At 41.9% G+C, this 16,200-nt stretch overlaps 1 protein-coding gene across 1 annotated transcript in view; it reads left to right on the top strand.

Moving 5' to 3' along the window:
- Positions 1-7,162: 7,162 nt before the first annotated feature.
- The window catches only part of FGF14 (fibroblast growth factor 14), a 163,783-nt gene continuing 154,745 nt past the window's right edge, over positions 7,163-16,200 (top strand). Inside the window, exon 1 of the mRNA XM_052650186.1 lies at positions 7,163-7,355. Within this exon, the coding sequence (XP_052506146.1) occupies positions 7,163-7,355 (193 nt within the window). The remainder of the gene's footprint in view (positions 7,356-16,200) is intronic.

Raw genomic sequence — 16,200 nt, 5'->3', positions numbered from 1 at the left:
GAGATGATCAAATAAGTAAGCAGAGAATATTTGAGGAATATTTGTTTCTACCCTAACCAGCCTTCCAGTTCAGACCCACTGGGAGATAAGGGAATTAAGACAACAATGACAATAATGAAACTAATCTGAACACACTAATCTGAAGCACTTAAAATCTTTTTTAATCCAAAGTTGTAAGATGTTTCTAAGCAAAATACAGAGCATGACACAGTTAATAAGGGTAGAACTCCCATCCGTAGACTTCCATAGTGCCATTATATCCTATTTCATTGATTCCACCTTGCAAATATTTTTTGTATAAACATCTCTGAAATTGATATACACCTTGTGGTTTATGACATGATACGGTTTAATGAAATTTATTTTCTTTGGTACTTAAATGATGCTTCTTAAAGTCAATAATTTCTTAGATCTGGTGAATTTGGTCACATAGAAATGGTGTCTGTGGCTGTGGCATGTATGAATAAAACATAGGCAGATTATCAGTTAGTGAAAATAAGAAGGGTTTGCATTTAATAGTGACGTCAGTATCGCAAAATATATTTTTAGACTTTTTTGTTTATTTGAAGTTGAGATAATGTATTTGTTTTTCGTAAACCGTACAAAAACATATATTTAAACAACCTAGTCAACAAAATAACTTAGAATATAACAAAAACTCTGAAGGCAAGGGGGGAAAGGCTCTTTTAATAATGAAATCAGTGTCAATAAGGCTGTTCTTTTTTATATACTCTCCTCCCTTAGACTTTATTTAGTTTTATATTTATAGATGATTCTAACCTATATTTCATCTAGCTTCCAATGATTGATTTGATGTAACAAGTTTGAAAATGGGGGATATTGTCAATTGGCAAATGGAACGCAGAACTTCCCAGGTGGCTTGGTAGTAAAGAGCCCGCCTACCAAGCAGAAGGTTCAGGTTCCATCCCTGGGTCTGGAAGATCCCCTGGAGAAGGAAATGACAACCGACTCCAGTGTTCGTGCCTGGGAAATCCCATGGATTGAGGCGCCTGGCGGGCTGCAGTTCCTGAAGCTGGGTTGCGAAGACTCAGGTGACATAGCAACGAAAGGACAACCTGAAAGGAGCAGCCAGGGTGTTGGCGGGGATGAGTCACAGAGATCAGTAGTGTTGTCCTCTCCAATCCCAGCGGAATCTGCCTCACACCCTACAGTAAGCCCTGGGAATCACAGCTGGAATTTAGAACTCAAACTACATGTCACGTTAAGTGAAGCCTAAGTGATATAGAAAATGTGAAGACCTCTCTGTGTATCCTATTTATGAAGTTGAGGTTGTATACATTCCAAATGGAATTTTAGATTTCTTGGTGCTTAAACAGATCAAACATCCTGGGGTAATTTATCCTTGACAGACTGGGCTAAGTGAGATTTTCTGTTCCTCTTATTTGGTATTAACTGTTTGGCTGTCTATGTATCCAACTTCTTAATTCTTTAAGCACCTACTTTGCCTTGTGCCATTTTAAGCAGTGGACATGTGGCAGTTGACAAATGAGGCACAAAATACATTCCCTCTTATATTTGTGTTTGAAGACAGCAAGATAGTCCAAATAAATAAAATACATATTAAAATACATATATAAAAATGCATAGAATTTTTTAAAGTTGTAAGTGCTCTGTAGAAGGAAGAAGGGATTGACTGTGTGGCAGTTGCTATTTTAGCTAGATTTGTAAGAGAAGATCTCACCTGGGATGATAATCAGTGAGCAAAATTTTGAAGGGGGTGAGTGAATCAAATGGAAGAGCCAGCATGGAAACTCTTCCATAGCAGCATGCCAGGTGGGCTGAGGAACAGCCACTGGTGAATGAAGAGAGAAGCAGAGATGACAGCAGATAGCAAACGAAGGTAGATGAGGGATACAAATCATCTGGAGCATTGTAGACGCTGTGATGACTTTGGTTTCACAAAGCGTAGGTGTAGGATTGTGAATTGAGGCATAAAATAATAGGATTTATACCTTTAACACTTTGGCCACAGTGTTGAGGGCATATTAAAGATCAAGGGTGAATCCTAAGGGACCAGTCAGGTCGCTACTGTGCCAGTTCAATAGCTGATGGTGACAGGTCGCAACATAGACAGTGGCAAGTAATCATATTGTAGATCTATTTTGATGATAGGGTGAATGCATTTTGCTGAGGAATTGCATAAAGGTCCTGAAGAAAGAAATGAGCTTCGTACAATGCCCAAGTTTTGGGCCAGAAGAACAAGCAGAAGGCAGATGTCATTGCAGAGATGGGGGACACTGTAAAGCAGGTTAGAGAAAGGAAAGTGAGAGTGTAATCTTGGCCAAGTTAAGCCTGAGATGCCTATCAGACATCTTCATAGAAATTTCAAGGTAGGACTTGGTCACTGAGGAAATGAAGACCCAAGTAATGAGGATTTAAGGAATTACCGAGAGCTATCAGGCATTGAATTTGGGAAGATCTCCTGGAGAAGGAAATGGCAACCCACTCCAGTATTCTTTCCTGAAGAATCCCATGGACAGAGGAGCCTGATGGGCTACCGTCCATGGGGTCACAAAGAGTCAGACACGACTGACCGGCTGAGCACATTGAGTTTGCACTGCTGTGTTTTATACACATGTTCTCCTTTAATCCTCATAGTGACCTTATTGCATTATTATGACTATTTTACAGCAAAGGAGACTGAAACTTAGGTTTAGATGAATCACTCAAGGGTGGAGAGTAGAGTCTTCGTTTGCTTTACTCCAATTGTGATTTTAGCTACTGTTTTATATTGCCAATGGGAATGTGGGCAAGAGGCAATAAAAATGTTCCAGGCCGAAGGAACAACCTATGCAAAGTAGAAGGGCCAAAGGGAACCTGGCATCTTCTGGAGACTTGTGAGCACAGGGAAGTACTTGGTAATCAGCTTCCAATGAACTAATGCTTGTGTGATACTTTGCAGTGTTAGAATTGTTTTCTTGTGGGCACACGAGTTGCTCTCTGTGAGGCAGGGAAATGTTTTTATTATCACTATTCAACGAGTGGGGAAAGAGGCTTACAGAGCTAAGTTCATAAATTTGGTCAATTGTGAACTAAGGTTTGACCTTGAACTTCTTTTCCCAAAACTTAGAATAATTTTTACATTTCTGAGTATTTAAATCATTTTTTGTGTACCTATTTAGGAGGTGGAGAAATATACACGAGGTTACATATATTTTGACACCAAAAAGCCATGGAAATTGGAACAGAATTTCCAAAATGGAAATAAGTGATCTGAAAGACAATGAAAATAATAGCTGTCATTTTTAAGCACCGAGGATGTTACCAGACACTGGACAAGGATCTTTACAATTGTTTATTAATTTTAATCTCACAAGAACTGAAAAGGAGATTTCATTATCATCTCAGTTTTAGAGATAAGGAAACTGAGGCTGAAGGAGAATAAAGCAATTCACTGGAGATCTTTATACAGGCAGGATGGAGCAGAGGCAAGAAATGAACGCGGCTGTCTGAAATCAGAGTTCAGACTCCTGACAGGTTGGTCAGGAGGCATTGCTGTCTCGGCAGCACTTTATTGTTTGCCTTTGTAAAGTCAAATGTGAAATTAGTGACACCAACGAGGTCCTCATGAGTGTGAAATTATTTTCTGAATCACTGCAAGGTATGGATTTGTGTTCACCTGTCCTGAACGGTTTTCACCCTGGTTTTTGGTTTTTTTTTTTTTTTTGCACATGCTTTTATCACAGTTTAAGACAGCAGATGGCTCTCTTGCATTTTTTTTTTTTTTCATTACCTCCATCTGTAAACAACTAAACAGTGTTTTGGGGAGGTGAAAAGGAAAGCGCATGGATTAGGCGAAAAGACCGGGATTCTCCCAATGCTGCCCCCAACCCATGCTCCGCTAAGACAGGAAACCACACAAGATAGAAATGTCCCCGTTTAAGGCTTGTGAAATCCACAATCCTGCGTAGATGCCCTGAGACTGAGGAGTCCGCTGCTCCAGGGGTCGGAATGCATCAGGAAAAAAAGAATATTTCTCAGTTATCAAAAAGCTGAAAGGCTTTGTGCTCCAAGGTGGGTTATTAATGCCAGTGGAAGCAGTGAGGATTAATCTCCTTCCCGCCTTGGGTGGCGCGGGGTGGGGAGTGGAAAGCTGCTTTTAAGGTAGAGCATCAGAGGCGCTCCCACGCTCAGGGAACTTGCTTCCTGGCTCAGCGCTAAGGCTGGGCAGAATCTCTGTCCGCGGTGCTGAATCGCACCCTTGTCTGGAGGTGGCTGGCGTTGAAGGGAGGGGGTCTAAAGAAACCAAAACACCAACCTTCCCTTGGATTATACAATCCAGAGACTTGTAGAGAAGACTGAATTATAAGAAAAAGCCTGGAAAGAAAATAATTAACACAACTCTAATAATAAGCTTTTCTGTTCAAGTTATTATACGAGACACATTTATTACAAGGATTTAAAAAAAAAACTTTCAAAGCGAACTGGGTTATGTTGTTTGGGGCAATTGTACTATATTTAAAAGGTTATTATACTTAACATTTTGCTTCTTTGAAAAACTCATTACTATAAGTAAATATGTTTGCTTTAATTGTAAAGTCACTAGGAAATTGCAATCTGTAACGTCTGAAATGTCCAAATAGCCACTCTTCAATAATGGAAGGCAGGAGAAGCTACTTCTTCTGTTCAATATGACTTATTTCAGTGCATTTTTAATAGCTTTTTATTAGGTGTATCCATCTCTGCCAATGACCTTTCCTTTTTCAGCAGGAGCATGGCAACACTAAATACATAGTGTAAAAAGATGAGAACAAAGACATGTAACACAGGGAGGAAAAGGTAGGCAGAAAGTAAAATAGCCAACACACCCTTTTCCTTTACTTTTCCTATCTCATAGCTGGTTAAGGATGCAAATCTCTGGAAGAATTCCTCATGCATATTCCTTTTAATAATCATGGCTATTAGATAGATTTCATATGTGCATAAAACACAATAAGGTAGGGAAAGTCGGCTTACAGAATATGTTCTTTAATGTTAAACATTAGTACATTATCCTAAAACCAATTTGATCTGCATTGGACTGAAATCTACATACTCCTTTTAGATTAAATTCTCTTCCTCTGAAGAGACTTGTTAGTAAATATGTTGTAAATACAACGAGAAACAGCTGAGCAGTAATTGCTTCCGTGGTGAGACTGTGGGTAAGTTCTTCCGTAGAACAGAAGGTGTCTAGCCTCCTTGTCATCAGCCCTTGTCTGAACTTCTTCCACTTGCCTGGTTGCAGGTCTGCGTGGTACTTTACCGCCTATTCCTGAGACAAAGTGTGTGTTGGTTCAGAACTGCTCCCAGGCCGCGTGCTGTCCTCTTCCCGGCTCTAAAAGCAGCCACCAGAGAAGCGATTGTTACAAGCAGCAATTACCAAATGAGTTTTCTTTCCTCATTCTTCACACCCGATTGTGAGACGTCTAGTTTGCCCATTTCTTTTCTTTGACTTCCTGGAATGACAGGCAGCCTAAAGGAAGGAGGGAAAGGTGAGAAACCACAGGAGCAGGAGCTACTCCTAGTTCTGATGCTCGGAGTGTATCCTAGAAACCATGGATCTGCGTTCACCCAGGCGTGAATGGTTTCTCTCCCAACCTCCTTTTCTGGGGCGCCCTCCACTTGCTCCCCTCCTCCTGGGCCTTCATATTTCGCTCGTCCGTCCAACACGGAACTGCTGTTGGGACACAGACAGGAAATCACGGAGACTAGGCAGCAGCTGTTGTGTTTGAATGTCAGACACAGTTCATCCGCTTTGCTCCCTGGCTCTCTACTCAGGGACACCAGCTCTAATTGGAGTGTCCCTCGGTCTGGCTGCTTTCTCTTGTTACTGGGATACTGTGTCACCCTGCCCGCCCTTAATACTCTGTACTGACTTCTTCAGTGTTCCGTCCCCGCTGCTGTTCTGTAGCAGCTACAGCTGCAGCCATCTCTTCCTCCGAGTGCTACAGAGTAAATCTGAGAAGGGGGTGGGGGTGGTGAGGTGGGGTCTTCTCCCCTCCCCTCCTCCCTCCTTCTTGCTCTGCTACGGTTTCAGGATGGCAAGCCTACTTCTGCCGGCAGCTAGCCGAAGGGAGAGTCCGGCGAGTCTGGGTGGATTAGGTTGGGAGTGGAGACGCCTCCCTTCTCAGGACACATTCGCCTCCCTCCCAAGCTCCCTCCTCCCCTCTCCTCCTTCCCGGGGTGGAGAGGCTCCGGAGCTGGAGGGATTAGCCAGGAGGGCGGAAACCACCTCGCGTTCCAGCCGCTCCCGCGAGTTACCGTGGACCAGGAGGCACGTTAAGATCCAGAAACCCTCGCTAAGCCCGGGGAGCCTCGGACACCTGCGAGTTTTCATCCAAGAAAAAGCGCGCTGATCATTCCTTCAATTCCACCTGCTTAGGTTCAGCCTCTTAGGACCCCACCCCCCTGCCACCCATTTTGGGCTTTCTTTTATATGATTATTAATATTTTTAAAGTCATCCTTGTATCTCCCCTTTCCCCCCCCCCCCCTTTTTTTCTGAAGACTGACCTAGGAGGGGAGGGGGGGACGGGAGGGGAGTGGAGTGGGGTGGGAACGAAGCGCTCTGATTAGAGATCTCCTGGGAGAAGATTGCTCTCTCCAGATGCTGATTTCCAAAGCACTTGACAATCACCGGCAGAATCCGCGAGCGGGCAGCGGCGGCGGCACCGGCCGGGGGGCAGCTCGAGTCAGGCGCTGAATCCTGCCCGGCGCGCCCTGGACGCACCGACGCGGAGACCCTGCGGGCGCCTCTCCTCCACTCCTTGCCCTGGAAGAAGGCGGCCAGCTCGCCCTCGCGCCCGGGAGGCGGGACGGACAGCGAGGCCGCGCGAGTGGCGGCGGCTGCCCGTCGGAGAGAGGGCTCGGGCTGCACGCGGGGTGACCGGCGGCGCCCGCAGCCCCGAGCCCCGCTCCCGGCTCCGACGCGGGCGCCACCTCGGGCTCCCGCCGCGCGCCGGGCGCGTTTGCGCGCCGGGCCCCGCACTCCGCGGAGAGGGCGATGGGTCCTAGTGGGGACTGAGCGCCCCTGCGCCCTGTCCCCAGCCCTCCTCTCCGCCTCCCCGAGGGCGAGCCGCCGTCTGCGTCTCCCCGTCCCTCTCCGGGGTCCCTCGGCTCCCTTCCCTCCGTGCCTCCCTCCTCCGGACCCGGGCCGGGGCCACCATGGCCGCGGCCATCGCCAGCGGCTTGATCCGCCAGAAGCGGCAGGCGCGGGAGCAGCACTGGGACCGGCCGTCCGCCAGCAGGAGGCGGAGCAGCCCCAGCAAGAACCGCGGGCTCTGCAACGGTAACCTGGTGGACATCTTCTCCAAAGTTCGCATCTTCGGCCTCAAGAAGCGCAGATTGCGGCGCCAAGGTCTGTGCAGGGGGTCCCTGTCGGGAGGCGCGCCCTCGGCCCTCTCCCATCTCCCAGCCTGTGTGGGGCCTTTTTGGGCTCCCCTCCCGCCCTCGATCTCTCATCTCACCCCCGCACCCCCCTGCTCTCCCCTCCCAGGCAAGTCTCCCTGCCGAGCGCTCCGAGCGCCTTCCGCCCCCGGGAGCTGGGAACCGGCTCTCGGGCAACCTGTAGCCACTGAAAACTCCACCGGGCCCATTCCCACCGCTGCCTCTAGCTCTGCAGGCGGATGTGGGCTGACCCCCAGGGAGAGTCTCTGCTCTCTCTGGTCTTCTTCCCACTCGGGGCGCGGAGTCTGACTCCGGAATGTTGGGGCGGTGGACGGGGGATGGGGGGAGGAACCTCCCCTGACACCTCGGGGTCCCGCCGGCTGCTTCCAGTCCACTTGGAGATGCCGGAAATTTCTGGGTCTGGCCTCTCTGGGTTTCCAGGGCTCTTGGAAACCCGCTGGGCTCTCAGACCTTGGCGGAGGGTGGTGATCTCCGCCAGGCGCTCGGCGGGGGCTGGTGCGAGAGAAGTGAGTGGGGGTGTGTTTGCGTTGGGAGCCAGCTGGGTTGAGATTTACCAGAAAGCTGCTTAGCGGGCAGCACTGGTCACTCTGAAGTCTAGGGATCGCCTCTTGGGACGAGGAGAGGGGCGCAGAGTAGGAAGAACGCATCGGAGTAGGGGGGTTGGCAGACAACCCCATACGTGGTAGTCTTGATTCAAGGACTCAAGAATTACACGAGGCAAAAGAAGCAGTTACTATAGACAGATGACGAGAATAGTTGCCTCATTGGACGTATTTTTCTGGAAATAACTAGTGCCCAGCAAGACCTTCTGGTGCTGCCTTTAAAATGACCAGAGTCTCAGAAGGCGACTCACCCCTGAGCTGGAGCCCAGAGGCTTTTGTTCCTTCTGCCAGTCGGCTGGGCATCCGGTTGCTAGGGGAGGTTGTTTGGCGAGCATGTGGGATGTTTCCGTGGGAGAAATGGGGATGGCTTGCTTTTCATCACTAAGTGGGCTCTGCAGGAAACACTGAAGAATGTATTTACGTTAATAGGAGTATATGTTTGCCCAGCACATTATATTCCCGGCGCCCAGCTGTATTTATTTTAAGTTCCCTGTTGTTCCAAAGATGGGTAAGAGAAGCATATGTTTTAGGTGTGTATCTATGTGAGGGTGTGTGTATCCCACACATTTGCAGATTTATGACCAAAAGTTTCAATGCTTCTTTAAACAAAAGCTAGAACTGTATTTTTTTAAAGCCAATCCTTGTCACAGATAGAAATTGGACTTACCAGCTCTTAGAATCAAGAAGGCAAATATCTGAGCAGGATCAGAATGGAAGTTCTAAGGCAGATAAATTATAGAGCTATACGAGAAGAGATTTCCTGATGAGGAGTTTGGGGACAGTGATGTTTTCAGACCAGTGTTGAAGCTGTTTAAGAAAATGGAGTTTAATTTTCCGCTTTAGCCTAGAGCCCTGTCCAGAAAACCTGGGTATTATAAGACCAACTGGATTGTTTTAAACGTTGTTGTTCCATGGAAGGTCATGTTATCGTGACTTAACCTGTTTGCTTCTCCCCTAATTTCATCTGAATATCTTTTAGAACCCAATTTTCACCAGCTAGAGCTCCAATTCTGCCATCTATTTGAGTAAATAAGCACATTTCTTCTAGATAGGATTATCTTAATATGAAGGATGATGAAAATTTGGTGTGTTTTCTTTAAAGATAAACCAGTGGATTATTTTATAAATATGAACAATAAATGTTCTGAATCATATGAGTCATGAAGAAAGGTTTGCTTTACACTTGTGAATGTTAGGATGAGGGTAAACTTTTTACCAGTGAAAAAGACATCTGAGCTGTCTATTTCAACATTTGTAACCCTGGCTACTCCCTTGACATTTGTGAGTTTCCGGTGATATGCAAGCCTCAATGATCTGCAAGAAAAATATATTTGAGGGTACTTTTGCTACCTTATTTTTGATGGAAGAATGGAAAAGAAATAAAATAGAAGGAAGTTTCATCAGGACCTTTTCTTTTATCCTTCTAATATATTTTCTATATAAAGATATATATTCTTTAGTGAAGAAAATATAGATAAACCCTTTGAGTATTAGAAAGGAATTATTTTTAATTTAAGCAAAATAAATGTTGAAACTATATTGTGTAAATTGTATATTAATATATAATTACATGGTTATATATTACTAAATATAACTATACACAATTCTTATTTAATTAAATATTTCCTCAGGAAATATTTTTAAGCATGCTTGCCTTTTCCTCCTGTACTCATTCTTTGCGTAGGAACTGACCCAAGGAAATTTTAAAATTCTGATTTCTTGATTTAAAGGTATAACTTTCATGTGTGACAATTTATCATTTTATTTGAAAATTCTTAATTTGGCAAATAGTCATTGAATCCTTATAATGTGTCAAGTCCTGTTCTAGGACTTGTGCAGTGTTGAAAAGAGCAGACGATTCTTCTTGCATCACGGAGCTTACAGACGTGAGACAAAAAGTCACTGCAGGTAGCAAGGAACAAGTTAATAAGAAATTACAAAACTCCAGGTCCTGAAATGCACAAAGAAGGCTGAAGCAGAGAACCACGGGGCAAGGGTGGTGGGAAGGGGGACCTAGTCAGAGCCAATAGACAGGGTGGGAGACACCGAGAGCTACAGGCTGAAGGCTGCCATCTGAGAAAGGGTGCAGAGGTCTGAAGAACAATGTGTGTGAAGCCCCTGAAGTGGGGATACTCTTAGCCTGTTGGGAGAAGGAGAGAAGGTGTAGAAACTTCAGGTATACTGCCATTTCTCATTACATCTGTTTTGACTGCAGTTTGCTTTTTGACACAGAAATGCAAATACATTCGACATGTTTGCCAACAAAATAAAGAATAGCTTGATATTTTGTCTTTTGGGGAAAAGTAACATACATATCTTAGACGTAGGGTTTTATTTTTAATCCTCCTTTAAGTAGTAATTTATTTAATATAAAAAGTATGACACATTTATTTATCTCCTTTGGGTCAAGACTTACCCCCCAACTCTGATCACCTCCTGACCCCATAGAAGGTGGTTTTTGCACCAGTTGAGTTACTCCTGTAAAGGATGGTAATTTGCTAGATGGCTTAGTGGTCATGGTGGGCACCGCACTCTATCTTACCTTCCAGACTCATCTCCCTCCACCCTTGCGATAACTCTTTGGATTCCAAACATCATTCATGGTTCGACCACATGGTTTCAAATCTCTGCACTTTAGTTTGTGCTTCACTCGGCACATAATCTCTCCCTTCACCTGTTGAAATGATGCCCATTTCTTAAAGCCTGGAAAAAAATGCCAGCTTCTCTGAGATGTCTTCCCTCATTGCTGAGAAGTAAAAAGAACTCATTTTATACCTCACGATTGTTGTTTATGCCCAATAATAATTAATCCAGCGCACATATTCAGTAGCTTGTGGTAGGGAGCAGTGTCTCTGTTTTCTGTATTCCTGGGCTTTCAAGTCTTGGCAGTGTGTCTGCCATGCCCTGGGTACTTGTCACTGCCCTCGAATTGAATTGAAATAAGGAATGTCAATGTGTCCAAAGCTGAAAAAGTGTTTTTGGACCACGGTGCTCTAACTAGACTATTTTAGAAGTAAATATACTTTTCAAAATTTTATATCTTTTTTTTTTTTTACCTTCCCTAAGAGTACACATATAATCTATCCTTTTTTAAGGAATTGGAGTGTGATTACATATTTGCAAGTTATTCTCAAGAATGCAAGAATATAACCAACCTCACTTTAAGGCTTAATTAGTTTATGAAAATAGGTACTTAGAATATCTGTTGACAGCTAAAAAAAGAAGGCACAAGGAAACCAACAATTTGCATCTAGTTTTATTATTTGGAATCTCAACAACAAAAAAAGGAAAACTGAAACAGAACCTACCTGTGATGATATATATGAACATTATATTCTAAAAGTGTTACATTTTTGTTATTAGTTTTTAAACCAAAGAAGAACTTTCATTTTTGTAGGATAATAACTTTTCAAAATCTTTGGTATAGCTAATGCAATTGTGTTTTAAAATCTATATTTCATTTTTTGGCTGTTTTCATAGGAGCAATGATATCATGTGTAATGTATTTATAGGTTTAATCAGTAATTATGTGGGTTTCTCACTAACACATTTTACCTAGCATAAATTATAGGATGTCATAAGAAACAAGGAATGAAAAATGAGCTACCGAAAATTTGTTTTCAACTTATTCTCTCATATATATACACACCTATATAGACATTTCTTTGCAACACTGTGATAAAGAAACCCATCAGCTATCCTAATAAAAGAGAAGTGGTCTTCCTTCTTACACGGTACTGTGTAAGGAAAGCCAAGCACACCCTTTCAGAAAATAATCAACAGCAAAGTGTTGTTTCAGCAAGAGTCCACCATCTTGTCTTACTGCTTCTGAGCCATCACCATTGAAAAGAAAAAGACAGCCTACTTATCTGGGCTCTTTAGGTCAAAATAAGGAAGGAGTATTTTTCTCCCAAAAGATCATCCTGTTTTACTTTTGGAAGTATATTTTTTTTACTTTTCTAGAATGATGTCTGTGGGACTCTTCCTACCTATCTTTTGATAATACCTGTTGACTAACTTTGATAAGCAGAGTTTTATTACTTGTTAGTTTTATTAAGGCTAGACAAAAATCGTACATTTTCTATCTTGAAATGTCTCATTCTTTAATGAGGGCTATTCTGTCAAATGCAGGCTTTCTAAGTGAGAGATATTATGGGCATATTACTGAATTGGTACATAAAACAATTTGAAAGACTTTTTTTTAATTGACCTTGCTTCCTTATGTATATTTTCTATGGCTTGTTATGATTTCAGACATTCTACATTTGCTGAAAGCTTCTGAAAAGAGACTAATACCACTATGGTGCAATAAATTAGTGTTGTAATATATAAAGTGTAAGATAGCAGAGTAGGTCAGGTAAGATGCAAGTTAGGTTAAGTAAGTAAGATAGTTTCCTTTGGGTTAGGTTAGATTCGTTGCTTGAGTTGAGTTTACATATATTGAGAAAATAGTACTATTAACTGGTAAAGAAATCCTCTGACATTTCTTCAAATACAGAATTTCAGAAGCACCAATTCTCTTCCACTCCCCTGACTAGGTTACCATTATCAGCTACAGATTTCACTTTATATTTCAAATTAGTAGAATCATTAGTGCAGCTGTTCTACATTTAGCTCCTAAATTCTGTTTTTTCTGTTAGTGATTTTAGTCTATACAGTGTTCCTATAAGAAAGTCATTTTAAAATAGATATGAACCTCCCCTCTCTTCAATGTAAAAAGGATATCTTCTAAATTTTATATACTTAATTTTAAATAATGGCAGACATTGAAAGGGAGTAGTAAATGAATTATATTTCAATCTGATTTATCACTTTGTTCTGAAATCTAGGTTTCTTTCTAGATATAGTTTATATTAATTTCTCTCCAAATGGTCAGAAATTTTAGCCAAAAAGAACTATGATATTTAGATAGTACAGATTGTATATGATATTTTAAATAGAGTCATTTTAGCACTCAAAGGCTAAAAACATAATAATGGTAGACTCAAAAATATAAGAGACCATTTTAGGGGGTTGATGCAATTTAAAGTCAACTGCACTATGTTGACATGACTACAAAACTAATTTAGTCATTTTATCTACAATGGTTCCAACGTTCAATTTAAGAAATTGCTATAATTTAATAATTTTATTTAAATGAATATGGTACCATTCACTGTTTCCTAGGGCTGAAAGGCTAGCTGTAAGGCGTGGTAGTAGGCATCTAGACACCTTATATAAAAATCAATTTCTGTTACCACTTTGTCTTTCAGGAAAAAAGATTCTTTTCATAAAGCTATATTGTGTAAAATATTTTTTATGGAATATGGGTTTCACCCTATGCTTTTATGCTTCTTTGATATCAGGTTTAATAGGGACCCGTATGGTATGATGACGGGCAGCAACCACTTAAAAGTCAGTGTCTCACCAGTGCCTGACATATAGCTAACAAGCCACAGCATTTAACGAATGAATGAAAAATCCTGTATTTCTCAGAATTTATGAGTAGCAGTGGCACAGAGGGGCCGTTGAGATCCGTGAGCACATGGCAATGGCTCTAATTGACTGGAAACTTATTAATGTGTCACCAACCACCTATATGACACTCACAATGTCAGGCACCGCCCCTGAGTACCCTCTATCCTCACAGCAAGCAGATGCATAGGTACGCTATATTATCCATTATTTGATGATACACTAAAATATTACCCAACCACCCATTTTACAAATAAGGTATCTGAAACCAAAGAAGAGAATGAGTAAATTGTCCAGGTTCACATAACGTTAAGATATGGAGGTTGGATTAAAACCTAGGTTCCAGGGTGGCTCCACGGTCCCCTCTATTAACCAGTGCCCAACATCAGGTGTCACATACTTGATTTCATTACTTCAATTAGTTGAGATTCATCACCATCTCAAAGGAAACCAAGGCTCAAAGAATCTGTGTTTTGCCAAAAGATTTGCACATAGCGAGTGACACAACCAAAATTCAAAAGCAAATTTGTCCTTCGATATCCTGTCCTTCTCGCTGCTTTCCACTCTTTCAATTCTTTACGGCGTTAGCACTAATGGCAGACATTATTTCAAGGCCCATAGTAGAGGCGCAGCATATGTATCTGTTGATTGGATGCATGTAAAGTGAAGGGAAGTGAAAGTCACTCAGTCGTGTCCAACTCTTTGCGACCCCAAGGACTATACAGTCCATGGAATTCTCCAGGCCAGAATACTGGAGTAGGTAGCTTTTCCCTTCTCCATGAGATCTTTCCAACCCAGGGATTGAACCCAGGTCTCCCACATTGCAGGCAGATTGTTGACCAGCTGAGCCAGGAGGGAAGCCCTGAATACATGTAATAATGTGTTATTAACTTTTTAAAACTGACGGTGCAGTAAAGTGTGCCTGGAAGCAGAGATTTATTTGTGGGATTTGGGGAAAGAGACAAAAAAAAAAAAAAGCCATATTTTACCAAGCCATTTTTGATATAGGAATGCAGCTTTGGTTTTTCCAGCAAGTGTTTGGAAGTGACATAAGATGATGTTATCTTCTTAATGAATTGCCACATTGACCTGAAATTCTGAAAAGGATTCATTAGGAGGGCTTTCACTAGCATGTAATGACTTTAATGTGAGGTCTTTCATTAATTTTTCATTAATTGTCTCAGATAATATATTTTTTAATATTTCTTGTGTCTGTTAAGTTATATTCCACGATAAACTGAAGCAAACCACCAAGGTTATAGAGTCACAAATTAATCATGAAAATTTCAGACTGTTAGTAACACTGGTTCATTGTCCTTTTCTAATGAGTTCTTAGATCTTCTTCCTAATACCAATACCAGAAAAATGTAATGGAGTCAAGGCTAAAAATTGTTTGTAAATTGTATTATGTGCTTTATAACAATTGCACACATGTGAATATTTAAATCTGGTACAGCCTTGCAAGTCTCCCTGGAGAAGGAAATGGAAGCCCACTCCAGTATTCTTGCCTGGAGAATCCCATGGACAGAGGCGCCTGGCGGGCTATGATCTATGGAGTTGCAAGAAACAGACACAACTTAGCGACTAAACCACCACCACCACCACAGCCTTCACAAGTCTAGTTATATGTTATTTAGGTATTTTTATTGACATATTATCTGACTCTTCTTCTCTTGTTATCTTGCTTATTACATGGCAAAACTACATGGTTAACCCAACTGCCCACCTACTCTGTGCCTGCGCCTACATGTCTGATTGTGGCTGACGAGAAACACACATATGCATGGATTGGTTCTTCTTTCAGTTCATAGTCAGTAATATCAAGTGGGCTCTTGGTACATTTTTAAAAATCTATTTACACTTGAATAGATTATATTTCCTATCTTCTCTTCAAACATCTTAGACCTCTTCTCCTCTCCTGTTCATCGACTGTGTTCTTGCTTGTATTTTTCTGAGAAAATAGAAATAATCGAAAATAAATTTCCATACACTCCACAACTGCTTTTACAGATCTATCTGCTGATCTACCCACTTCCCCCTTTTCCTACTGAACTTGGGAATGAACTCTTAGTGTTCCTGTTTAAGGTCAAAACCTCCACAAATCGAGGGACAGAACCTTTCCCCTACTTAGGGACGAAAATCCAATATTTTCCTCTCTCTTCTGCATCATATAATTTCTGTATCCTACTGTATGATTCTCATCAGCATATAAATATACTACAATGTAGTTCATCTTATAATTTAATCCCCTGTTGATCATACATTCCTCTCTTGCTGTTAAACCAACTATCTTTTATTGGCAAAACTTAAGGTAACTTTTTTTACATTTGTGTTTTTGAATTTTTAAAATATCCTATGAGTATGACAAAGGGCTTCTAAGATAGGGGAAATGGTAAAAGTTTTATCTATTAAGAATTCAGGAATAAATTTATAGAGTTTTCTCATCTCTTCTGGTTAGTTTCTCCAAGGGCTATGTAACCACTGAGTTCAGTGGCTATGTGAATATAGTATATTTTCTCAGGAGACTCTTGAATGTTTGATGGACAGTTGTTTTCTTCAGAATCCAACAATTTTCTCCCTTTTGAAAGGAGAAAATAGAATCTCTTGAAAATAGAATCTCATTGCTTAATGTCTTTTTATTCCAGCACATGCTTCATGGTAGCTCTTTAGATTTCTGTAAATAATTCCTGCCTAGCCTGGGCTACATTATGCCCTTTAAATATTTGTTCACGGCTTTTT

This window comes from Budorcas taxicolor, chromosome 12, assembly GCF_023091745.1.
Source record: "Budorcas taxicolor isolate Tak-1 chromosome 12, Takin1.1, whole genome shotgun sequence".
NCBI lineage: Eukaryota > Metazoa > Chordata > Mammalia > Artiodactyla > Bovidae > Budorcas > Budorcas taxicolor.
Note: the sequence above shows the minus strand (reverse complement) of the source record. Positions and strands in the feature narration are given on the sequence as shown.